This window comes from Neovison vison, chromosome 4 (genome assembly GCF_020171115.1).
Source record: "Neovison vison isolate M4711 chromosome 4, ASM_NN_V1, whole genome shotgun sequence".
In the NCBI taxonomy this organism is placed as follows: Eukaryota; Metazoa; Chordata; class Mammalia; order Carnivora; family Mustelidae; genus Neogale; species Neogale vison.
The window spans coordinates 47651287-47671986 of record NC_058094.1 but is presented as its reverse complement, the minus strand read 5'-3'; the positions used below and the strand labels follow the sequence as shown (position 1 = coordinate 47671986).

At 34.1% G+C, this 20700-nt stretch overlaps 1 protein-coding gene across 4 annotated transcripts in view; it reads right to left on the bottom strand.

Moving 5' to 3' along the window:
- Positions 1-1771: 1771 nt before the first annotated feature.
- MMP16 (matrix metallopeptidase 16) overlaps positions 1772-20700 on the bottom strand; it is a 295803-nt gene continuing 276874 nt past the window's right edge. For 2 of the 4 annotated variants that reach the window (XM_044245359.1, XM_044245360.1), the window contains exons 9-10: positions 18820-18935; positions 2316-12090 (exon numbers count right to left, since the gene is read on the bottom strand). In XM_044245359.1, coding sequence (XP_044101294.1) covers positions 11756-12090; positions 18820-18935 — 451 coding nt within the window. In that variant the 3' untranslated portion in view covers positions 2316-11755. Of the gene's footprint in view, positions 1823-2315; positions 12091-14040; positions 14161-18819; positions 18936-20700 lie in introns of those variants that run through there. The other 2 variants (XM_044245362.1, XM_044245361.1) reach the window with 2 other exon arrangements.

Sequence of the window (20700 nt, the reverse complement as noted above, 5' to 3'; positions counted from 1 at the left end):
AATAAATTAAATAATTCAGAAGGAAGCATTCTTATTTTGGGGGAAAAAGGGATGTTGATTCTTTATATTTAGTAGATTGAATGTGGGAAGCAGAAGAAAAATCCAGATTAGTGTATCCAGCAAGTGGGTGGAAATTGTCAGTCTGGATTTTTTGAGATATCCTATCCACAAAGCTAAAGCCATGTCTATGCAGAAGGGTCCAGGAGAGGGTGTAGAATAAAGGAGATTAAGAACATAAAGGGGACTTATATAAATTAACAAGAATTAATTTAAAAAGTTAGATATGATAGGGAGAAATATTTTTAAGCCCTAATATCTAGAAGCCAACATTTTCCCGAGCACTGACTATGAGCTAGGTTCTGTAGCAGACTATAGGTATAGAAAAGGAATAAGAAATTAATAGGACCTGACTAGGGGAACAGAAGTATTAATAGCAGAGTTACTATCAGTATTAAATACTCTTGAGAAGCCAGGTAATATAGGGAATCAGACTAGGTTTAGTTATAAATATATTATTTAAATTTAAAGAAATAAGTGTAAGGAGTGCCACAAAATTATAAGTAAAGAACGAGTATAAAGAACACTTGATAGAAGTGAATTATATCTATATTTTCAAGGAATAGAACAATTAAGTGGGGGGAAAGAAGAGAGAGAGGAGGTGGAGGTAAGGAGGAGAAGGAAGAGGAAGAAGAGGGCATCAAACTGGGTTGAAGTTATGCCCATTCAAATACTTTGTGTAAAAGATTTAAAATATGCAATTGTTGTCACTCACCTCAGTGGTATTTATGTTTCCCCATAGCATGCTAGTGTCATTTTACTTTGGTCCTTGATTGTGGCAACAATCATGCAAGATACGTCACATAATACTATATTTTGATATTAAACAAATAAAATTCAGGTATGGAAGAAAAATACTTTACTGGATTAGGTCGCTATTTCCTGGTTTGTTTTTTTTCTCTTTGATAATAAAAACAAGGAATATTTATTATTATTATTTTTTAAAGATTTTATTTTTGTATTTGACAGAGATCACAAGTAGGCAGAGAGGCAGGCAGAGAGAGAGGAGGAAGCAGGCTCCCCGCTGAGAGGTGCCCGATGCGGGGCTCGATCCCAGGACCCCGGGATCAGGACCTGAGCTGAAAGCAGAGGCTTTAACCCACTGAGCCACCCAGGCGTCCCAAGGAATATTTATTCTTGAATTCTTTTTTTTTTTTTTTCAATTTATTTATTTTTAGAAAAACAGTATTCATTATTTTTTCACCACACCCAGCGCTCCATGCAATCCGTGCCCTCTATAATACCCACCACCTGGTACCCCAACCTCCTACCCCCCCTTATTCTTGAATTCTGCCTGATTATTTATGGTTTCATGTTGACAGCCTTATAAAAATAAAGGTTATCTTTTGTTTAAAAGCCTTCTACAAATACAACAAATACAAATACAAATTGTTGCTTGTCTAACCTTTTAGGTTCTTATGGGCAGACATGTTCCAAAAGTCCAACAACTCTTATCTGTGAGTCTTCCTTTAAACTCCTTTGCCAGTTCTCAGGGATGAACCTTAGAAGCAGATTTCAAAGAACTGAACACAAACAATTCTCTGTCACTCTAGTCTACTGTTTATTACTTCAGACAATTAAATCCCTTATGATTGTCTTAGCTACCTTGCTTCATCTCTCCTCTTTTACGTTGTTTGATGTAAGAGATTTCATAGTTGATCCTGTGTTCAAAATAATTTATGAAAATGTAGATATGGAAATGTTTACCTTTGCTTATGTTTTCTATGAGTCAGCTCTTTATTCATGGCCATCCTTTACTGTAGTCCTATTATTTAAAAAAAAAAAAAAAGTTCTTAAATGGGATCCTGTCAAAGACTTTTGACACAAAAATTAACTACTTTGATTAAATTTACCTGGACAATCATGATGTATGACTTTAAACAATAAATTCTATTCACCTATCCCAAAATTAATCTTTATTCTTGTTAGGTAGTGATGAAATCTTAACATATTCTGTATTCATGGTTACTTGCCTGAAATATATATGATGCAGTAATGCTTCCTGCTCCTCTCCTTGGCCCTTCACATGCATCTAGTTAGTTAAATAATTCTCCAGTTGATATGGCCAGTTTAATATACTTGCTCATTCAGAGAAACGCAGGAAGTCTTGGCCTAAATTTCTTAAGAATTTTCATTTTCTGTTTCATATTGATTAGGAAGAAATAGGTAATAAAGTCTACTGCTATAGATTACAACTTCCATATTAGTTATAAATGTATGTATATCATTCATTGAGTAAAACCACAATGTCTATGAACTGTTTTTCTTTTCTCTTATTTATTGACAGTTTTTTTTTTAATTACAACACAATGAATTGATGGTAAATACAGAAGATGCAATAGTATAAAAAGCCATTTAACCCTTCCCTAGGTTAAGACACTTACAGCAGACAAAAACTGCCCCACCCAAAATTCCCTCCTTGAATGGAAACAAAATAAATATAAATTAATAAATACAAAACAAATCACTGCACAGCCCTTAACTCTTTGATTGCCATGGCAAGAACCATGCTGATGATTCTAGCTTGTGACATTTGTGTGGTTAAAGGTTGCCGCAGCAGTCAAAGGGTTATAGCATTGTAAACATAAGTACTTTGTGGAAAAGTTCAGTCATGTTAATGGTCTACAGCGAAGAGATTAATAGCATGACCCCTTGACCTTTAATGACGCAACATTATAAGGAGTTGAAGAGATAGTAGCTTGGTGAGCTGTTACATAGACTAGTCAACCATTTTATTTAACAATGTGCTATGAGGCCTTGATTTACTAATAAAAGACAACTTGTGAATAATAAACACTGTTCAATGCATTGATCAATAAAATCAATGAAAAAATTAAGCACCACAAAATTTTGCCTGATTATATCTGACAGTCATAATACACTTTAGCACCATTTATTTAGCCTTATATTTGCACACAAACAAGCTTTGTGTTTGTCAGTAGAAGCTATCTGAAAAAAAAAATATATATATATGCCAGATTTAAGATGTTATAAATGTATAGAATCCTATGTGGGCAAAAAAAAAAAAAAAAACCCAAACCAAAACCACTAACAACTTGCAAACCTTAAAGCTCATTTAGCAAATAAATGTGTTATTTATTTCTTTCCTTACACACAGAAGACTACATATTATCAGAAACTTAATGAAGTAGTGTTGAGTGTAATGTGAACAATCCAAAAGCTCAAAGTTAGATGTTAAGATCCTCTCCATAACTGAAAATATCATGGGGAATTAAAATAAAGGCAAAGTATTGTCAGACAACCAAGAGATAATAGCCTAAATATTTAATTTCTTAGTGTTTCTCTCTGCTTCATGTTTTAATATTATTTAAAGTCTACATTAATCTTATGTATTACATTCTTTTAATTTCCCATAACCACAATATAGAAAGGAAAAATGATTTTCATAAGAAGCTATAAAATGTCTACTATTTACCCAACAGACAACTTTCCTTTGCAATTGCTTGCATCTCATTCTGGCTCTGAAAGACAAATGTATGTGCAATTATTTTTTAATATACCATATGGTATTTATTTGACAAACTAAATTTATGGGAGCTTTTTCCCTTTAATCTGTATCTTAAATATGTATGTGTATGTATATACACACACATGCATACATACCCACACACACACACCATACACACACACAATATGTATTTCCAAATCTATATTACGAGATAGCTCATACGGGTGGAATAAATTGTGTTCATTATCATACTGATCCACTACTGGAATCAAGATAATGTTAATATAGATATACAGATTTTAAAACATCTTGAAGATATATTACTACACTGATGAAGCAGGCAATTTTCTCAATATCAATAATTGATTCTTTTAAAAAATCATCAATAGACTATGGACTATGTTTTTGCTAAAAATTAGGTTTATTAAAAGTTATAGTAGCACAAATTTGAACTAGTAAACTCCATTTATTTCCTCCCTATAAAAACAAGATATCTTTGTTTAAAATTATATACCTAAAAAAAAAATCTTTCAAGACTTTTAAGCCTGAAGCAAATTTTTATGGGTAAGTCTCTAAAACCCCTGAAAATAGAGGTCCATAGTAGAAATGCTGATGCAGTCAAAACCAATGCAGCAAAAAGCTGCCACTATAATACCCTTTATTCTTTTATTCTCTCTTTATAATATATAATTTATGTAATTCACACATAAAAGGAAATAGACAAAGAATTGAGGTTTAGGCATTCATGTACACATGATGTACCTTAAACAAAACACTATGTTATGGTATTTACTTTCTGGTATAATTATTTAATATACATTCTCCAAAACCAAACTTTCTTAGCTGGCTTATCAACAGACAACAGCCTTCATACTCAGCATTTCACTTTCCTCAGGGGAATAACTCTAAAAAAGTTAGAATCCAATGTAAGAGATTGGAAAATGTGTGAAATTGATTGGGAGCTGTCTTTGCATGAAACTTGTGAAGGAAATTACTGAGGAACACAAACATTTTCTGGGCCCATGTCTGATATACGGTGCTGCTCAATTCTGGTTTTCATAAACAGAAGGTAAAATCAAATCTGTAAAAAAAAGAGGGGCAAGAAGAAACGGAAAGGAATGCAAAATGGGGACAGACTACATAAGACAACACAAAATAATATATCCTTCCCAACCATCTGTATTTTGGGGTGACACACAGAAAGCAAACAAATAATTTCAGAATTGGAGGAGCAGAAAAACCAGACACCCAGTTATCCTTGTTAAGAAAACAGATTTGTTTGAAAGCCACAAAATAACGAAGATTGTGAAATTTTGTATTTATGAACATATAAAAGAATAACATATTCCACTTCAGACAGAAAAGAAGTGATAAAATAACAAAAACAAAAACAAGTCTAATTTTACCCAGGCAGTAGTAGTACTACTAAAGAGCTGTGAGAAGACGGGCAATAATGTGGCCGCTGTGATGTTATTTCAGTGGTAGCAAAGATTATGACATTGATTTAAGGACTGAATCAGTCACTCAGGGAAACTGTGTTTTACCTTCACAACTGGGTTATCAATATATAGAGAGGGAACAAGTTCAAACTGGCATTATGAAAGAACAAATGAAACATGCATTCTAGTGACTTTGTAAATCGACAGCTCACACCAGGCTTTATTCATCCACATCTTAGCAAGACAGGCCAACATAGAAACATATATTCATACAAAATGTGGCAAGTACAAGCAGCACCATATCCTATCCTAGGAAAAAAGCATCCTAGCATGCAGTCACATCTCACCAAAGCTTCATCGTATATGAGGCATTTGTAAAAAGGCCTGTGTCAAAAAGTGTTATGCCTGGATCAAATCTAGCTACAGACCAAGTACTACAGATATGTCTGTATTTCATGTGTTTTTTTTTTTTTTTTCCATGGAGAAAACCAAGTAGATAAAATACTCAAGAAACATCTTCATAAGTCAAAAAGTTAATCATTTTATTCCTTGCACCATTCTTTCCTTCTGGTTTTTCTATGTGAAATAAGGGTTAATGACATCTTACTCTGAAACTAAGTGGCCTAACATGATACAATTATCATATTTTCTTATCTATATTTAATTGATTTTCTTCTCCCTTCTTAAGGGCATATAAATCCAGCTCTATAGCAGAGCACATGGCAAAGTTTTATGAATCAGCATGACATTCTAGTTTATGATGTATATGTCTTACAATGCCCAGTGTGCCTTCAATATAAGGCCACATTGAGTGCAAACTTGAATATTATCCCCAGTCCAATGTAAGAATAAGACAGATTTTTAAGACGCAGTGCCCTTTAAATTGGAAAGGCATAGAATCTTTAGAAATCTTCATAGATATCTTTCTTTTTTTTTATACTTATGAGCTTACCATGAATTAACTGGGTGTGCCCTCATTTTCCTTAAAGAGCTTCAGTTGTGTACTGTTTTACAGTACTCATGACTTTATACCCTTACTTCATATAAAGAATTAGCGTTTTTTTTAAAAAAGATGCATGTTGCTGTCCAATTATGTGCTCACAACTGTGTCTAAAAATTGAAGGCTGCTACATCAGTATTCTACCAGAATAGTGACACATTTTATATCTGTTTTTCACTCAATTTTTGTGAATTTGTCAGGTTTGTTTAGATCAGTATTCATTCTTAGGCTTTATATACTATTGGTTTAAGTTTCAACATAGAAATATGTATAAAATATTGAAAGAGATATTTGTAATTGATGTTGTTCATCTGAACTGAAATATCTCTGGATCATTTCAGAATGATACCAGTGGAAATACAAAATGATTTGAGTAGGACAGAAAGACAAAGGTTATCATTAGATGAGATTAGAACACTAAGGCAACTTCCTTGCTACTATGCCAAATGTTTATGTTATATGATTTCTGAGGTAAATTTCTATCCTAGAGAAATGGCTTTTCTTAGGAGATTCTAACATATTTCTTTCCAACCGAGGTTACTAAACACCTAACTTTTGACATATTTATCCTATAAGGCAGTGCATTACTATCAGATGTATTTATGTAGGATAACATCTAAAAACCAGTGGCTAATTATATACATTGATATATCACATACCCATTACTAATATGAAGAGCTTGAAATTGTATTTTTCTCTATTTTTATACTTGCTAAAGTAAAATTTCCAGTTGTATTAAGGAGTGCTGTAGTTAAGATTTCATATTTTACAAAACACTCATTTTTCTTTTTCCTCAATTTCCATTATATTTAATATATATAGTATTTAATTTTCATATTTATGGTGTGGTGCTCCATCTGGTTGCTGTTTATTATATAAAGTTCTAATTTTTAAAATATAACTGATAAAATTTTTCAAGATGTAACTTTGGTTCCCTTTTCAGCAACAAGGAACCTAAAACATAGATACACATCCTTTGCCAGTTATAACCTGCAGTCACAATAAATCAATATCATGAAGGTGCATGAGATGCAGTGGAATGGTTAAATCCTTTAACACTATTGACTTAAAACCTTTTGTGATATCATGTATTGGCTGAGTTTATATTTACAGCTATTTATAAATAGCTTATCTGAATTTAACATTTTCGGTTTAGACGGCATGTTCTGTTTGACATCTGTGATATTTTGGAATGTGCTCTTGAGAGCATCAAAAATGAAATGAACTCTTCGCTATGTTTGCTGAAAAAGATTTCACCACCATCCACGAGGTTGTTTCAGTATATGTTACAATCTCACAGACTCAATACTATCATTAAATCACCGCCTTTATTAGTTTCTGGAAATAATTCCAAAACTTAAAAAAAAAAAAAAAAAAAGATCTTTTCATGACTCTTGTGTTAACTCAGTCTACTTGATTATAACATCCATTTCTCTTCAGATAGCACATTGAATTTAGTCAATATGGACACATATGTTACTCTATGTAAGATTCACAAAGTGTGGGCATGTATTTGATACTAGAGATATCAGCATAATATGCAGAACTTGGAAGTATTATATTACTATACCTAGGATCCAGTATATACACATCATCCACATGTTGGAACTACCAGTGAAGTTGGGCAATGTTCTCATCCACCACATTGCATTTTTTAATCACCCACAGAAAGGGAATAAAAATAAGTATACTGTATCTGAAACAAATTGTGTCAATAGAAAAAGATTACAAGCAATCTGACTAGTAAAAGTAACATTTGCTTATTTCAGTAAATCAGTCTCTATCCTTTATTACTTAGTAATTATTTTCTGTAAATTATTACTTAGTAATTTATTACATCTGATTCAGAAAAGCCTTGCCCTCTGATTTATAACAGAAGTTGTCTTTGCTAGTATCATATAATGTTCTCTAATTTATCTATGGTATCTCCGCAGTTGTAAAGAGCTTCTGTATTCACCTGTTCTGATTGCCATGTCAGCAGATACTTTGTTCTAAAAGGAGTCAATAGTTAAATTCACAACCTCCTCTACAGTCTTGATGTAGATTTACTGCTTTATAGGGAATACAGACTGACTGGCTATTTTAATACTTCATTTCCATCCAGTTAATAATATATAGAACAATAATTTTGGCTAAAATTATAAACTATAGAGTTAATTTATGTAAGTAACATTACCTTGTTTACATTTGTATTTATATTAAAGTATTAATAATGAAACAGAAGGAGAATTATGTTTTGTGATCATGAATGTGTTTTCATTTTGAGAAATCCTAGGTCTGAACTTTCCATGCTACTAATGATGTTTGATGAAAAATATTTGATAGATTTTATGTTTCTATTGATACTGAACTTGGTACATTATGTTGTTGACCCATGGAAATTTACTCCACATTGTTTTTGAATCACTATTCTTACTTGCTGGACCAACTGGTCTCTCTCTCTCTCTTTTGTTATTCCAATAGGATTGAGACTTTTTCCCCCAAACCCCAAGTGGAAGAGGAGTCAGGAACCATACTCACAAAGTGCCCTGTGTACAGTAAAGAAATAGAATCTTGATGTTTGTGATTATATAGAACTTAATATTTTCTTATCTCTTGTACCCTCACAGCCTGAAAATTTATTCTGGTAAAGAGAGAAGCTGTATATGCCTTTTTTTATCATATAAATCTCATCTCATATTGAAGTAAATATGACCCAACACTTATCCATGACATTTTCAGAATTCAAGCATAATGACAGGGTCTTTCCTTTCTTAATGCTATGATTATTTTCTAGCCCTTATATACTTATAGTCTTATGACGGATCAGGATATTGTGACAAATGAGTAAGAGGCAAAAGATTGCTTCTTCAGTTTTTTTCTCATTTAAAAAAAAGTAAAATCAGTGTTTAATGCAGGTTGATGGAATGCCTCAATGATTTACCCATGTCCCCAAATGACATAGTTTCTCATTTCTGTGTTTAGCAAAATAAGATTTCCAGTCATCTTTTTTCTTGACATCAAGGTCCTAAAAGGATTTAACCCTCCCATAAGCAAACACTGTGTAAGTGAGCTTATGTATATAGTTCTCCATGCTCAGTAGAAGTGACTAATTCTTTATAATATCAGCATCATCTAGAATGGAAGCACTGAAAGCAATAGGACTGATTTTGGTCCTCTCCCCATGCTTTCTTTCTTGGCCTTCACATACATAATCTCTGATATCTTGTCAAAATACAGTTTGAATTGCATAATGTTTTGCTGTAAAGCCATTCCTTTTTTTTAACTGTTCTTTTTTTCTAATCCTTACATTATATATGTTCCGGTTGTAAGAAATAACAATCTGCAAAGGCTTTGCAGCATGCCACCCATGATTACAAAATATTTTCCCAAACCAAATCATAAACATGTTGTTTAACTGAAAGACATTCTAATTTTCATGCTATGTTGAGTATAAATATAAATTCAAGGCAGCCAAACTCTCCCATTTCCAAATAAGAATATGTACCTACACTCATTAAAAATCATCTGGAAATGTGTATTATTAGCAAATGAGTAAGAAATTTTCACTAGTATAAAATTCCTGCTTTATATAAAAGCCACACTGGCCGTTCAAGTATTTTGAGGTTTTTTTTCCCCCTATAGTTTTATATTTGTACTGAAAATGATGAATTTAGACTTGAAATTATATTAAAGGAGAATTAAAAGTCACTTCTACCTATAGGGCATTTTTCGAGTGTGCATGTAAATGGCAAAGTGTCCATCTGCAGATCCACCATCAACACTCTTTCTCTCTCTCTACTCTAAGGAAACAGCTCATGCTTACTAGGGTTTTAGAGTACAGTTAACACTCCAAAGGAGAAGCAACACCAGATTTCCTTCAGTTTGTGCCAGTTTGCAAGTTAAAGGTCAAAGGGCAAAGACATAGAACAGGACTCTTCAAGGAAAATTTTCACAGAAGACAATGTTTAAGTTGTTGTTAATGACAGTCAACAGATCAATAATCAAGTTCAAGGCAAGCTGTTCATTGTTTCAAAAGCTAATCCCCTCAAAAGCTGGCTTTCACACAAAGCCAATGTCTGACTCATGGGGTGCATTCGGTCTGACCATCTCTGATAAGTTCACAGCCCAGTGGCTGTAAAGCCTTTCACTGCAAGAAGCAGCTCCTAAAAATCAATAAAGAGGTCTGTCAGTTGCTGACTTTTCTCTAGGAAAAAAATATTGATACAAACCTGCACTGCAGGTCACATGAAAATGACAATACTGCTGTTAGGACAAATTACACTCAACAATGAAATGCTTTGGTGGTCTCTTGGCTCTGTCAGTGATCAAATGGATGGCTAAATGCCAGAAGCCACACTAACCCTTTGAGAACTATGGTTGACATGCAATAGGTAATACACTGGAGGATATTCATGCAATCTCAGAGTCCTCATTATAAGTCATTTTTAAAATGGCAATGCTAACTGCATGTACCAAGGCAAATTGAATTTTCATGCAATGGATTTTAAAACAGAAATTCAATATGTCTAAGAAAAAAAAAAAGCCTTAGGCTATTATAATCAGTTCTTCAAATAAAATTTCACTCTTACATTTTCTGAATAAAATATCTTTTATTTGCCAGGAAAAATTTTGGCAAGTAACATTTCTGTTTGCTATAAACCCATTTATGTAGTACCGCAAATCACTTAAAAATTACATGGGATTATAGGATGTCTGTTTTAAAAACCTGAACTTCGTGAACTTGTGTCTGTTTTTACCATTGTCCAGTTCTATAATTTACTAGATAGCAAGACTGACAATCCTAAGACTCTGAAAGCTAGTCTGATAGTTCTCAAAGGGTTACACCAATGTATTACTAGTGTCACATATCCTTGCAAAATAACTGTCACTTTAAACCACTTTGGAGACATACTGCTTCTTGCTCTTAATGAATATTCCTGACAGACCCATGGAAGGCCTGGGGCAATGGCCTAATACAACTTGGGGAGATTATCACAATGATGTAGGGTCAGGTGGCAGGAAGGGGATTAGAAACACTTCAAAACAATCAAAAGGTCCTGTTTGAATATAGCTATGAATATAAATGTGATGAAACATTGAGGACATAGCTGAGAACAGCTGTATAAAACGAAAAATGGATGTATTATTAAGGCTGTTACTATATTGCAGATATTTTGGCCCCTTGTTTGTTGGAAAATGGCTGTCCCAACAGTCTAAAGTCCTGCATGTGTATTCCAGATCTCCCACCTGACAAAAATGAAGTGTAGGAGACTATCCATAGCAGTCAGAGAGCTATCTTCTTTGGAGACAAAGCTGTTTTGGGTCTTCACACTTTCCTGAAAGTTCAATTGTGGGTTTTTTGTTTAACCATTTTTTTTTTCTTTGCTTTAAAGCAAAAATTCATGGGTTTTTCCATTTTGCTTTTTTCCCCCAGATATGGGCTCAGGCTTCGGAAGGAAAATAATATTGGAAACCTTTAAGAAGAATCTTTTTTCTTCTTTTTTTCCTCTTCTTTAGTTAATCCTGAAAATTTACTGGGCATTGAGCGTGCAGAGGAAAGGCCTAGAACTGAATGACAAAGAAAGACAAAGGACTGAAGAACGGCAGATACTGTGCATCATGGAAGCTTCCCCATGAGTGTATTTCCACTCATGTGCAGGACCAGCAACCCTCTGGGTTTGAAAGGTCAGCCCTGAATCAGGCTGCCACAAGCCTGCTCCTAGCTAGGAAACAGCATAACAGCTCTTGTCTTGAATCTCAAGTTACCACAAACTCCTGGAAAAGAAAGAAAGAAAAAAAAACCCTACATCACACCCACTCTTGCATAGAGCGTTTACAGTACAGTATGTGGCGGGGTGTTCCTTTCCTCTTGAACTGGAACACAGTGTAAACCAATACAAGGAGGCATAAGGCCAAGATGCAGGGAATGACAATAGCTATGGCTTTCACAGTGCTGGCTGTGTTGTCCAGTTTGATGACAATGTCTACATCGTCTGGTGGGCTGTGTCCTTCTTTATCTCTGTCTGTTGGTCCATCACAGCCCATAAAATCCTTGAGGATGGATCTGGGATATCCAGGTTCTACTTTGAGTATCTGGTTGTTGAATTTCCAGTACTCCTTTCCTTTGTAGAAATACGTAAAGCCTAGAGGGGGAAACACACACACACAGGTACCACTTATTTTGAAGGTGTATATGTATAGAAATTCTTACTGATTTAAATTAGGCTACTTTTTAAAAGATGTATTTTAAGGCCCTTCCATTTTCGTAGGAAGAAAACATTATCTTCAGCTTAGCTGTCTTTTGAAATAAATCTGGCTAGTATACTGTAGAAGTTGTACTCTCTAATGCCTATGGAAAGCTTAGCCACGAGTCAGAATATCCATAGAGGACTACTGAAAGATCATGCTGAACACATCTTGTTCTAATCTGGAAGAAGAGCTTTACCCTGTTTCTTACTTGGAAGGTTGCAGTTTCAGATTTACCCATCAGGGTGATAATACCAACTTGTACTGAAATATGCTGAGACGGCCTTATGAACTGAAGCACTATGTGCCTGCAGAACTGCTGTTGAAGACATTGTACAATGCACCTGACGAGGCCACTCCATGAAACACCTCAGGGGAAATTTCTAATCATCTCAGTACTGGGAGCAGTTGTACTTAAACACTAGGTTCGCTTTTGTCATTTGGACAAGAAATCACAACAATTTGTAAGTCATGAAGCTATGGAGATGTTTTCTTTGCTAGGAATCTTAATAAGTAAATAGGTATTTGCTTTTCATCCAGAGCTGCTTCATGTCAAGTTTCTTTGTGACTGCACTTTTTGGACTTAATTCTTGCTTTGAGACAAAATTCAAGAAACCAAGAGGAAATACTTTAATGTTATCATGACTTTAAAACTGTATTTTGGGAGCTATTTTGAATAGTATGCCTACTTCAGAGTTCGTAATCATTAATGAGGGTTTTCTATATCCTGTATTATTGAGCACTTATTATGGAAGAAATATTGTGCTTAAAGCCCAGTAAATGACATATTTTAATCCTCATAACCACTCTGTCAAGTAGAATTATTTACCTATACTTTTCAGGCAAAGATACTGATGCTCAGAGGTAAGATACTATGTCCAAGTTCTGGTGAAAGCAGAAATTAAAGCTTTATCTACTTCTAGAGCCTGAACACTTAATGATTTTCTTAGAACTGTGTCCTTTAAAGATCTCCTGTCATTTAACAAACACTTCTTGATTGAACATCACAGGTTGTGATAGGTAAAACCCATGCAACAAAAAACTGACACCTTTCAAAAAAATTCATCTAGAATAGACCATCACTTCAGGTCACTTCATTTTGGAAATCATTCTGTTCAATGCCATAAAAATCTGCTGTTACTTTTTATTTCAAAGGGCAGTTTTGCAATCAGAGTAACATGCCAAGTGAAAACAGGTGTATGTAGATTCAAATATTTCAGCAGGGAGCTGGTATTTGATCACGCTAATGAAATCCAATGTAATTACTCAACAAGCTTGGATGAAGAAATGTTGAGGACTTGCCAAATAATAGTACATTAGACAATCACAGTTGAATAATGGCATTGATTTAGAATTAAAAAGACCCTCAAAACAGGTGAACGTACTTCTTATATTTATAAACTGGAAACCCAACAGCTAGAATTATCTTCATCTTTAATTTTTTTGTCAACGCTAATTACTGTGAACCTCCTGGGTAACATACAAAAGTCAGAAGTTTCCATTTTCATATTTATGCAGGGCAAATTTTATAGCAGTACACTCCAAATACAGAAGTAGAATGGTAGTTTATTGAGTATATTTGTTAGAGATAACAAGTCTGGTCAGTAGAAGTTAAATAATAAAGGTATTTGAAAAGAAGTGGCCTGCAATCTTGGTAATAGGAATCTGTCAAACTTTGATCCCACAATATTCATCTCATTCAGTAATAAGAAATATGAAACAGCAGTTGGTGGAAGAAATGTTGATGTACTCATTTTTTGTCCTTTTTAAGAACAGCTTTGATGTTATACTCTTGTAGGTGTTATGCTTATTAAGAATAGCAACTTCAAATGAATTCTTACCTGAATTATTATTTTTTGAGAAATCCTGAGAAAGAATTCAGTGGGTACTGTAATGAATTATGTGGTGACTTTTTTTTTCTCCCGTATTTGACCAGATTTTACTCGTGGCTTTTCTGGTGTTTAGTCCTAAAATGTAACAAGACACTGCCCATCATAATTGTCTTGTTCTAACTTAGTAGATGTCTCTGGGTGATAGTGTCTATGTGTTCTCTGTCTTCCACTTTTATGTGTTTATTAGTAAGAAGTTAAGTAGTATTTAATAAATGTGAATAAATAACTTTACGTTGTGGAAATACAGGTCTGAATCACAGTTGTACATTTTAACAGAGAATGAGCATAGGGAAGGAGGGACTCAGCAAGTCAACAGAATCAAGAGTCAAAACTATTTTAACAGCAATCAGCAAGATGAAATGCAACCGTTTGTATAGTGTTTTGTATTTGCCTCAAGAATGCATTTTCTAAGGAAGGAATAGAGAATACCTAGGTGGTATGGCTTGACAGCAATTAACACAGAAACAATTTGAAGGAGAGGGGATGAAGCCGTTCTTTACTACAACTTTAGTATCTGTTAAAAATTCACTGTTGCTTAAAACATAGGTAATGAGTGCTAGGAAGAAATCATTCCACTATATTCTGCATGAGTCAAATCTCATTTAGATTATTGCATTTTCAAAGACTAAAAGTAAAGAGAAAAATGAAAAAAAACTGTTAAATCAAGATGGTCTTGCGAAAAGCAGGAGGATGATGGCTCAGGAAGATACATTCTGAGAAAGTCTGGATTTGTCTAGTATGACGAGATAAAAAATTTAACCAGACATGACAAATAATCAGTTACTTTAATGATACACCGTAGAGAAAGGTGTTAACTTTTCCTCTTTGGAGATAATGCATTCCAGCACATTCAGTGGGGCTAGAATGTTCTAGTTTCAAACCTCAAATATATAATTTTACCTTTTTTTATGATTATGTATTAATAAGTTGCTTAAACTGATGCCAACTTCCTCATTTATCAATAATAATAAATGACATTAAAAGGTATTTATGTTAGACAAATTAGATAGTGAATTTATGTAGTATATCTGATATATGATAGTCATTCACTAAGTAGCACAAGTGTTCATATTTATGAAGACGGCAGAATTAATATCAGTAGGTGTATATGGAGGCACATTCCACCTTAATATGAAAAATATCCTTCAAACACCTAGAGCTGAGTTGCTGAATTTGTGGACTTTTGTTTGTTTGTTTAAAATTACAAGTAGGAGAAGACTCCAAGGAAGAAATTCCTACATTGATGGAGGGAGAGACCAGAGAAAACATTCAGTGTTCTACAATCTCCAACTTTTATGACTATCAAATTTCATGTGCATAGACTTAAAGGGAATGACTTTGGGTCAAAATAGAAGTATAAATGTATTTACTTAATAATTTGAAGTTGTTATCTTTCTTACATAAACCTAAGGGAAGAAATTGTATATAATATGAATTTAAGGTAAGAAGCTACAAGCATGAAATTTGTAGATAATAAAAAGTCGAGAATTTGCTGTTGATAGACCAAAGCCTTCCAGATTCTTTGATATTGCTATTGCACAGAACAAGGCTTCAGACAGATGAAAAATCTCCTTGAGGGAGGGAATTTTTAGAATAATGGAAGGATAAAATTAATTTATATGACCAGTAATTATTGAATGTTTAGTATGTCGCCTTCAAAGACTTTATACTAGAGGGGATAATGAGCATATAAACTGATCATTGTAATATGAGATTTGAGTAGAAGGGATGGGTAATCACAAAAAGATATTCAAGGAGAATATTCTGAAAGATGAAGAGTGAGTTCAGTGTTGAGGGATATCAAAGAGGGGGCTAGACCAGGAAAGGTCCAGAAGACAGATATATTGCAGTTTCATCTGTAGTTTCTATTCACTTGTAAGCATTGATTTTCCCAAAATGCTTCCTTTGTCAGGATTTTACGAAGTTATTTTTTGTTATGTGAAAAGAAACCGTGAAATTCTGAATATAAGAAAACTTTTTTTTTTCTCTTTTGAAATTGACCCTTGAGGTGGGAAGATCATGGGGAAATGCTCATGGAAATATGATCTTGGCAGTCTCAGTCCTGTTTTGTACAAAACAAAATTTTCACCTTTGTGAAAATTGATAGTATTTTGTTAATTGTATTACTATAACATAAAAAGGACATAATTACATATTCTGATTTTAAAATAGTTGTTCAGAAACTGTTTCTAGTTGTTCAGAAACTGTTTATGAAAGAGTTGATTCAGTTCAGAGTATACTTCCCGGCACAATTTCACTGACTTATACAGGATATCACTAAATATTCAGGTGGAAAAGAATATGAAAAATTATGGGGTGTGGGTAGCAAGAAGATTTTCTTATTATTATTTATATATATATATACTTTTATAAAATATCTTAGGTATTAGTGGCCTTGTAGATAGAAACAGGGAAAATGAAAACCATTAATGTGATAAGGATTTAAGACTATGTGTACTGTGTCTACTTTTCCATCTTTTGAAACAATTTATTATTTATTTTATTTTATTTTTTTAAAAGATTTTATTTATTTATTTGTCAGAGAGAGTGATGACAAGTAGGCAGAGAGGCAGGCAGAGGGAGAGGGGAAAGTAGGCTCCCTGCTGAGCAGAGAGCCTGATGCGGGGCTCGATCCCAGGACCCTGAGATCATGACCCGAGCCGAAGGCAGAGGCTTTAACCCACTGAGCCACCCAGGAGCCCCTTTATTAATTTTTTATACTGAGTTTATCTTTTAAGATAAAAATAACTTTTAAAATAAGTAGGGGCGCCTGGGTGGCTCAGTGGGTTAAAGCCTCTGCCTTCGGCTCGGGTCATGATCCCAGGGTCCTGGCATCGAGCCCCACATTGGGCTCTCTGCTCTGCAGGGAGCCTGCTTCCTCCTCTCTCTCTCTCTCTCTTTCTCTCTCTCTGCCTGCCTCTCTGCCTACTTGTGATCTCTGTCTGTCAAATAAATAAATAAAATCTAAAAAAAAATTAATAAAGATAAGAAATTATTAACCAAACTTCCTAGAATTAATAACACTGCAGTTAAGATCTTGGTTGAATTTTCTTTGCATTATTTTTGTATGGTATGTGATGACTTTTATTGAAGACAGTCTAGAGCAGTGGTAAGACTTCTGTAAATATTAGCTAGAGTTGGTTTTATCTGGGCTTTAATAAACCCCTTTATTCTAACCTCAAGAAATCCCCTCTCCCTCTAGTTTCTTCCATGGTGACACCTATAATTCATAGGGGTGATCTCAATTTTCTGCCTCCATGTGATCATTTTTCACATTTCTTTTTTCATTTCTTTGTTCTTTTCATTCTCACCTGCATAGTTTGAGTTTGGGGCCCTATTTTGATCTGATAAATTGCCTCCAATGTGACTGCACTGTTACTTCCTTCATTTTCTTATTGATACCCTCTTGACAGATATGTCTTCATCTTTATCTGTCCTCATCTATGGATTTCTGCTTTGATCACATACAGGCTCTATCTCTTAACTTTTTCTGAACCAACAGAATATACACAAAATTGATAATTCTCAACAAGTGCTATGATCAGGGCTTGAAGTCTCTTTTTTACTTTGCCTCTCCCTATAGCATACTACATGTGGAGCACTATCATACAGAATATAGTATGTCATTTCATATAACAAGGGTCAAAATACAGCTTGTGTACTTTGACTTTTCTGACTGGTGTTTATTGATCCTGGGTCACAGTTCCTTCAGGTGTTTACTCAGTGTATAGTTGTCTTAAACTCTGGCAATATGCTGATTGTTAATTGTAGTCTTCCTTGGTGCAGTTGATTTTTCATTCTCCTCCCATTTCTTCAATTAACTTTTTTGTTCTTTCCTCAACTGATGTATTTAATTTTGTTTTTATAAGTGATGTTAATTTTATTCTTGTTGCATATATGTTACAGACTTTTCATTCTATTGAGGACTCAAATGGTATATCATTTTCTTATGGCTCCTATTACAAATCATTTGATGGGGTATGTTTTTTGTATATATTTTAGAATGATTTCTTTCCTTTGTTCTGGAATATTGTTTATAAATCCTATTTTGAACTATTATTATGGTTTATTCCTATTTACTGATTTCTGAATGAGGAGAGAAATGTTGAGATTTTACATATGCCAACAGATAGGAGTGTATGGATTCTCCCTCACTTGGCTAACTTTCCATTTAGGATCTGGCTGAAACTCAAATCCTGAGATGGAGAACAAGGAACAGGGGCAGCTCTCTGCTCTGCTTCTTGTTATTAAGCAATCATACAGTCACTTAGCTTGATTGTATTGAGTTGGGATCTTCCCTGTTTGCTGACACTCTAAGCCAAAGGTGACATTGAAAAATTAAAATCTTCAACATGCACAATTGTCAGGTGTCTTTGTGTCTCAGCCCATATGTACAAAATACCTTCTTTGTGACCAGCTCTGTCCCCTGTATGTCTGTTACTAACTTTATAGGCATTTTGATAGAAAAATAGGTGATATTGCTTTGAAGGTATCCACACCCTCCATTTTTAAAAAATTGCCTCTATTTTTTTCTCATAAATTGAAATAAGCTGAGGTTAGAAAACATCTGGAGCTTAATATTAAACATAAATCTAGGATGGATAGTTCATGTAAATATAATACATGATAGCCCTAGTATGGTACTTTCTAATGATTTAAATTAACATTGTGAAAAATTAGAATTCATTGTTGAAATAGTAAACTCATGAAATACACAATGTACGTGCTGCATACCATTTTCTTTGTGCACAAAGGCTCCTTGAGGAGATTCAGGGATACCTTTCCAGACTGTGATTGGTTTGGGATAGCCAGGATCCATGGTCTTCATTTCTTCACTATATCTCCAATACCTAAAAAGGATAATAAACAAAACAAAAAAAGTGCAGAGGGAAGGAAATTATGTATACACAGTAATAGTTAGTATTCATTGACTCCTTGCCATATGCTATTGTTAATGGTTTACAGGACTCAGTAAAAACACTAGAAAGACAGTGGACACAAACAACATTCATTCTGTTTCCTTTCTTGCACATGTTAAAAGTGAGTATTGTTACTGTATATTTATTCAGTCTGCTAAAATTAATTTAAAAATTCTAGCTAAATACATTGTGCTTGCTAAATATATTTATCACTAATCTATAGATAAATAAGGTTTTTATCATTTTTTATAAAACTTGCTTAGGCAGCAGAGCACTTTTTTTTGGGAATCATCTTTAGCAGAATCTTTATTTATTTATTTATTCATTTAAGAAATATTTACTGAGTACCTGTTATGTTCCTGGCATATTTTAGGTGTTAGATATACAACTTTGAACAAAACGGATATTCTCCAGCTCTCATCAGTCTTACATTTTAGGATATGTACGGTCATAGGCAATAAAACAATTTCTTAGTAAATACATACTGTGATAGGAGGTGTTAAGATTAAAAAACAAGCAGTAAATTTAGCTAGGAATACGGAGAAGCAATTTTAATTAGTGGACAGGGAGCCCTTTCTTTATCAGACATTTGAGCAGAAAGGAATAAGGTATGACACATACAGCTTTTGGGAGAAATACTTTCCAGGTAGAGGGACTAGTTAGTGAAAAGTTACTGTGGCAAGCACAAACTTGGAGTACTTAAGCATCCACAAAGAGGCTAGGGCGACTAGGATTGAGTTAACATATGGAAGAAAAGGTCAGAGTGGGAACCAGAATCTAAGATTAGATAGACCTTTATACAATTGCAAAGCCTCTGGTTTTCCACTAAGGGATATGTGAAGCCAACATAGATTTTGAGCAGGGAAGCTTCAAGCTATGGCTTATGTTTATAACAGAAAGGAACATGCTGGCTGCTTTGATTTAAATAGATTTAAGGAGGTAAAATAGAAGCAGGGATACCAATTCAAATGTCACTGCAGTAAACCTTGGACTAGAATGTAAATTGTAGAGTTAATGATAATTCAAGAGATTAGGATATATTTTGAAGGAAAATCCCAAAGAGCTTACTAATGTATTGAATGCAGGATGCGAGAGGAGGAAGTTGAGCATAACTCGAGAATTGGGGTCTGAACATGTGGAAGAATAATGTTGCCATTCAGTAAGATAAGGAGATGGGGGAAGGTAAGTTGATTTGGTTGGAAGAATGATGAGTTTGGCTTTAGATCTGTAAAATTCAGATACCTGCAAGACATCAAAGGGAAGAATTGTTGATGAGGCAATTGGGTATCTGAGTATAGAGTTTAGGGCAGGTCTTGACTGGAGCCCTTGGTGTATAGATAGGAGAACCAGATAAGAGGAAAGCTTGTGAAGAGTCAGAACTCTCCGATCCCCATGCCTTCAGAGAGTGGCCCATGAACCACTCCCACAGAACTGCTAGACATCCAATGAATAAACTGTAACCAGCCCTACTATCCTGGCTCATTATTGTTTAAAATGTTCTAAGAATTAAATGAGTTTTTGTCTTATGACAAAACTGGAGTGAAACCATTGATAGTTCACAGTATATTGCATACTTTAAGGCAGCCATATGATCTATGTATTATCTCATTTAATCACAATAAACCCATGATAGTCATCACTGTCCCCTTCTAAGAGAAGAGAATTCTAAGAGGACAATGAGGGTTACATTTATAAC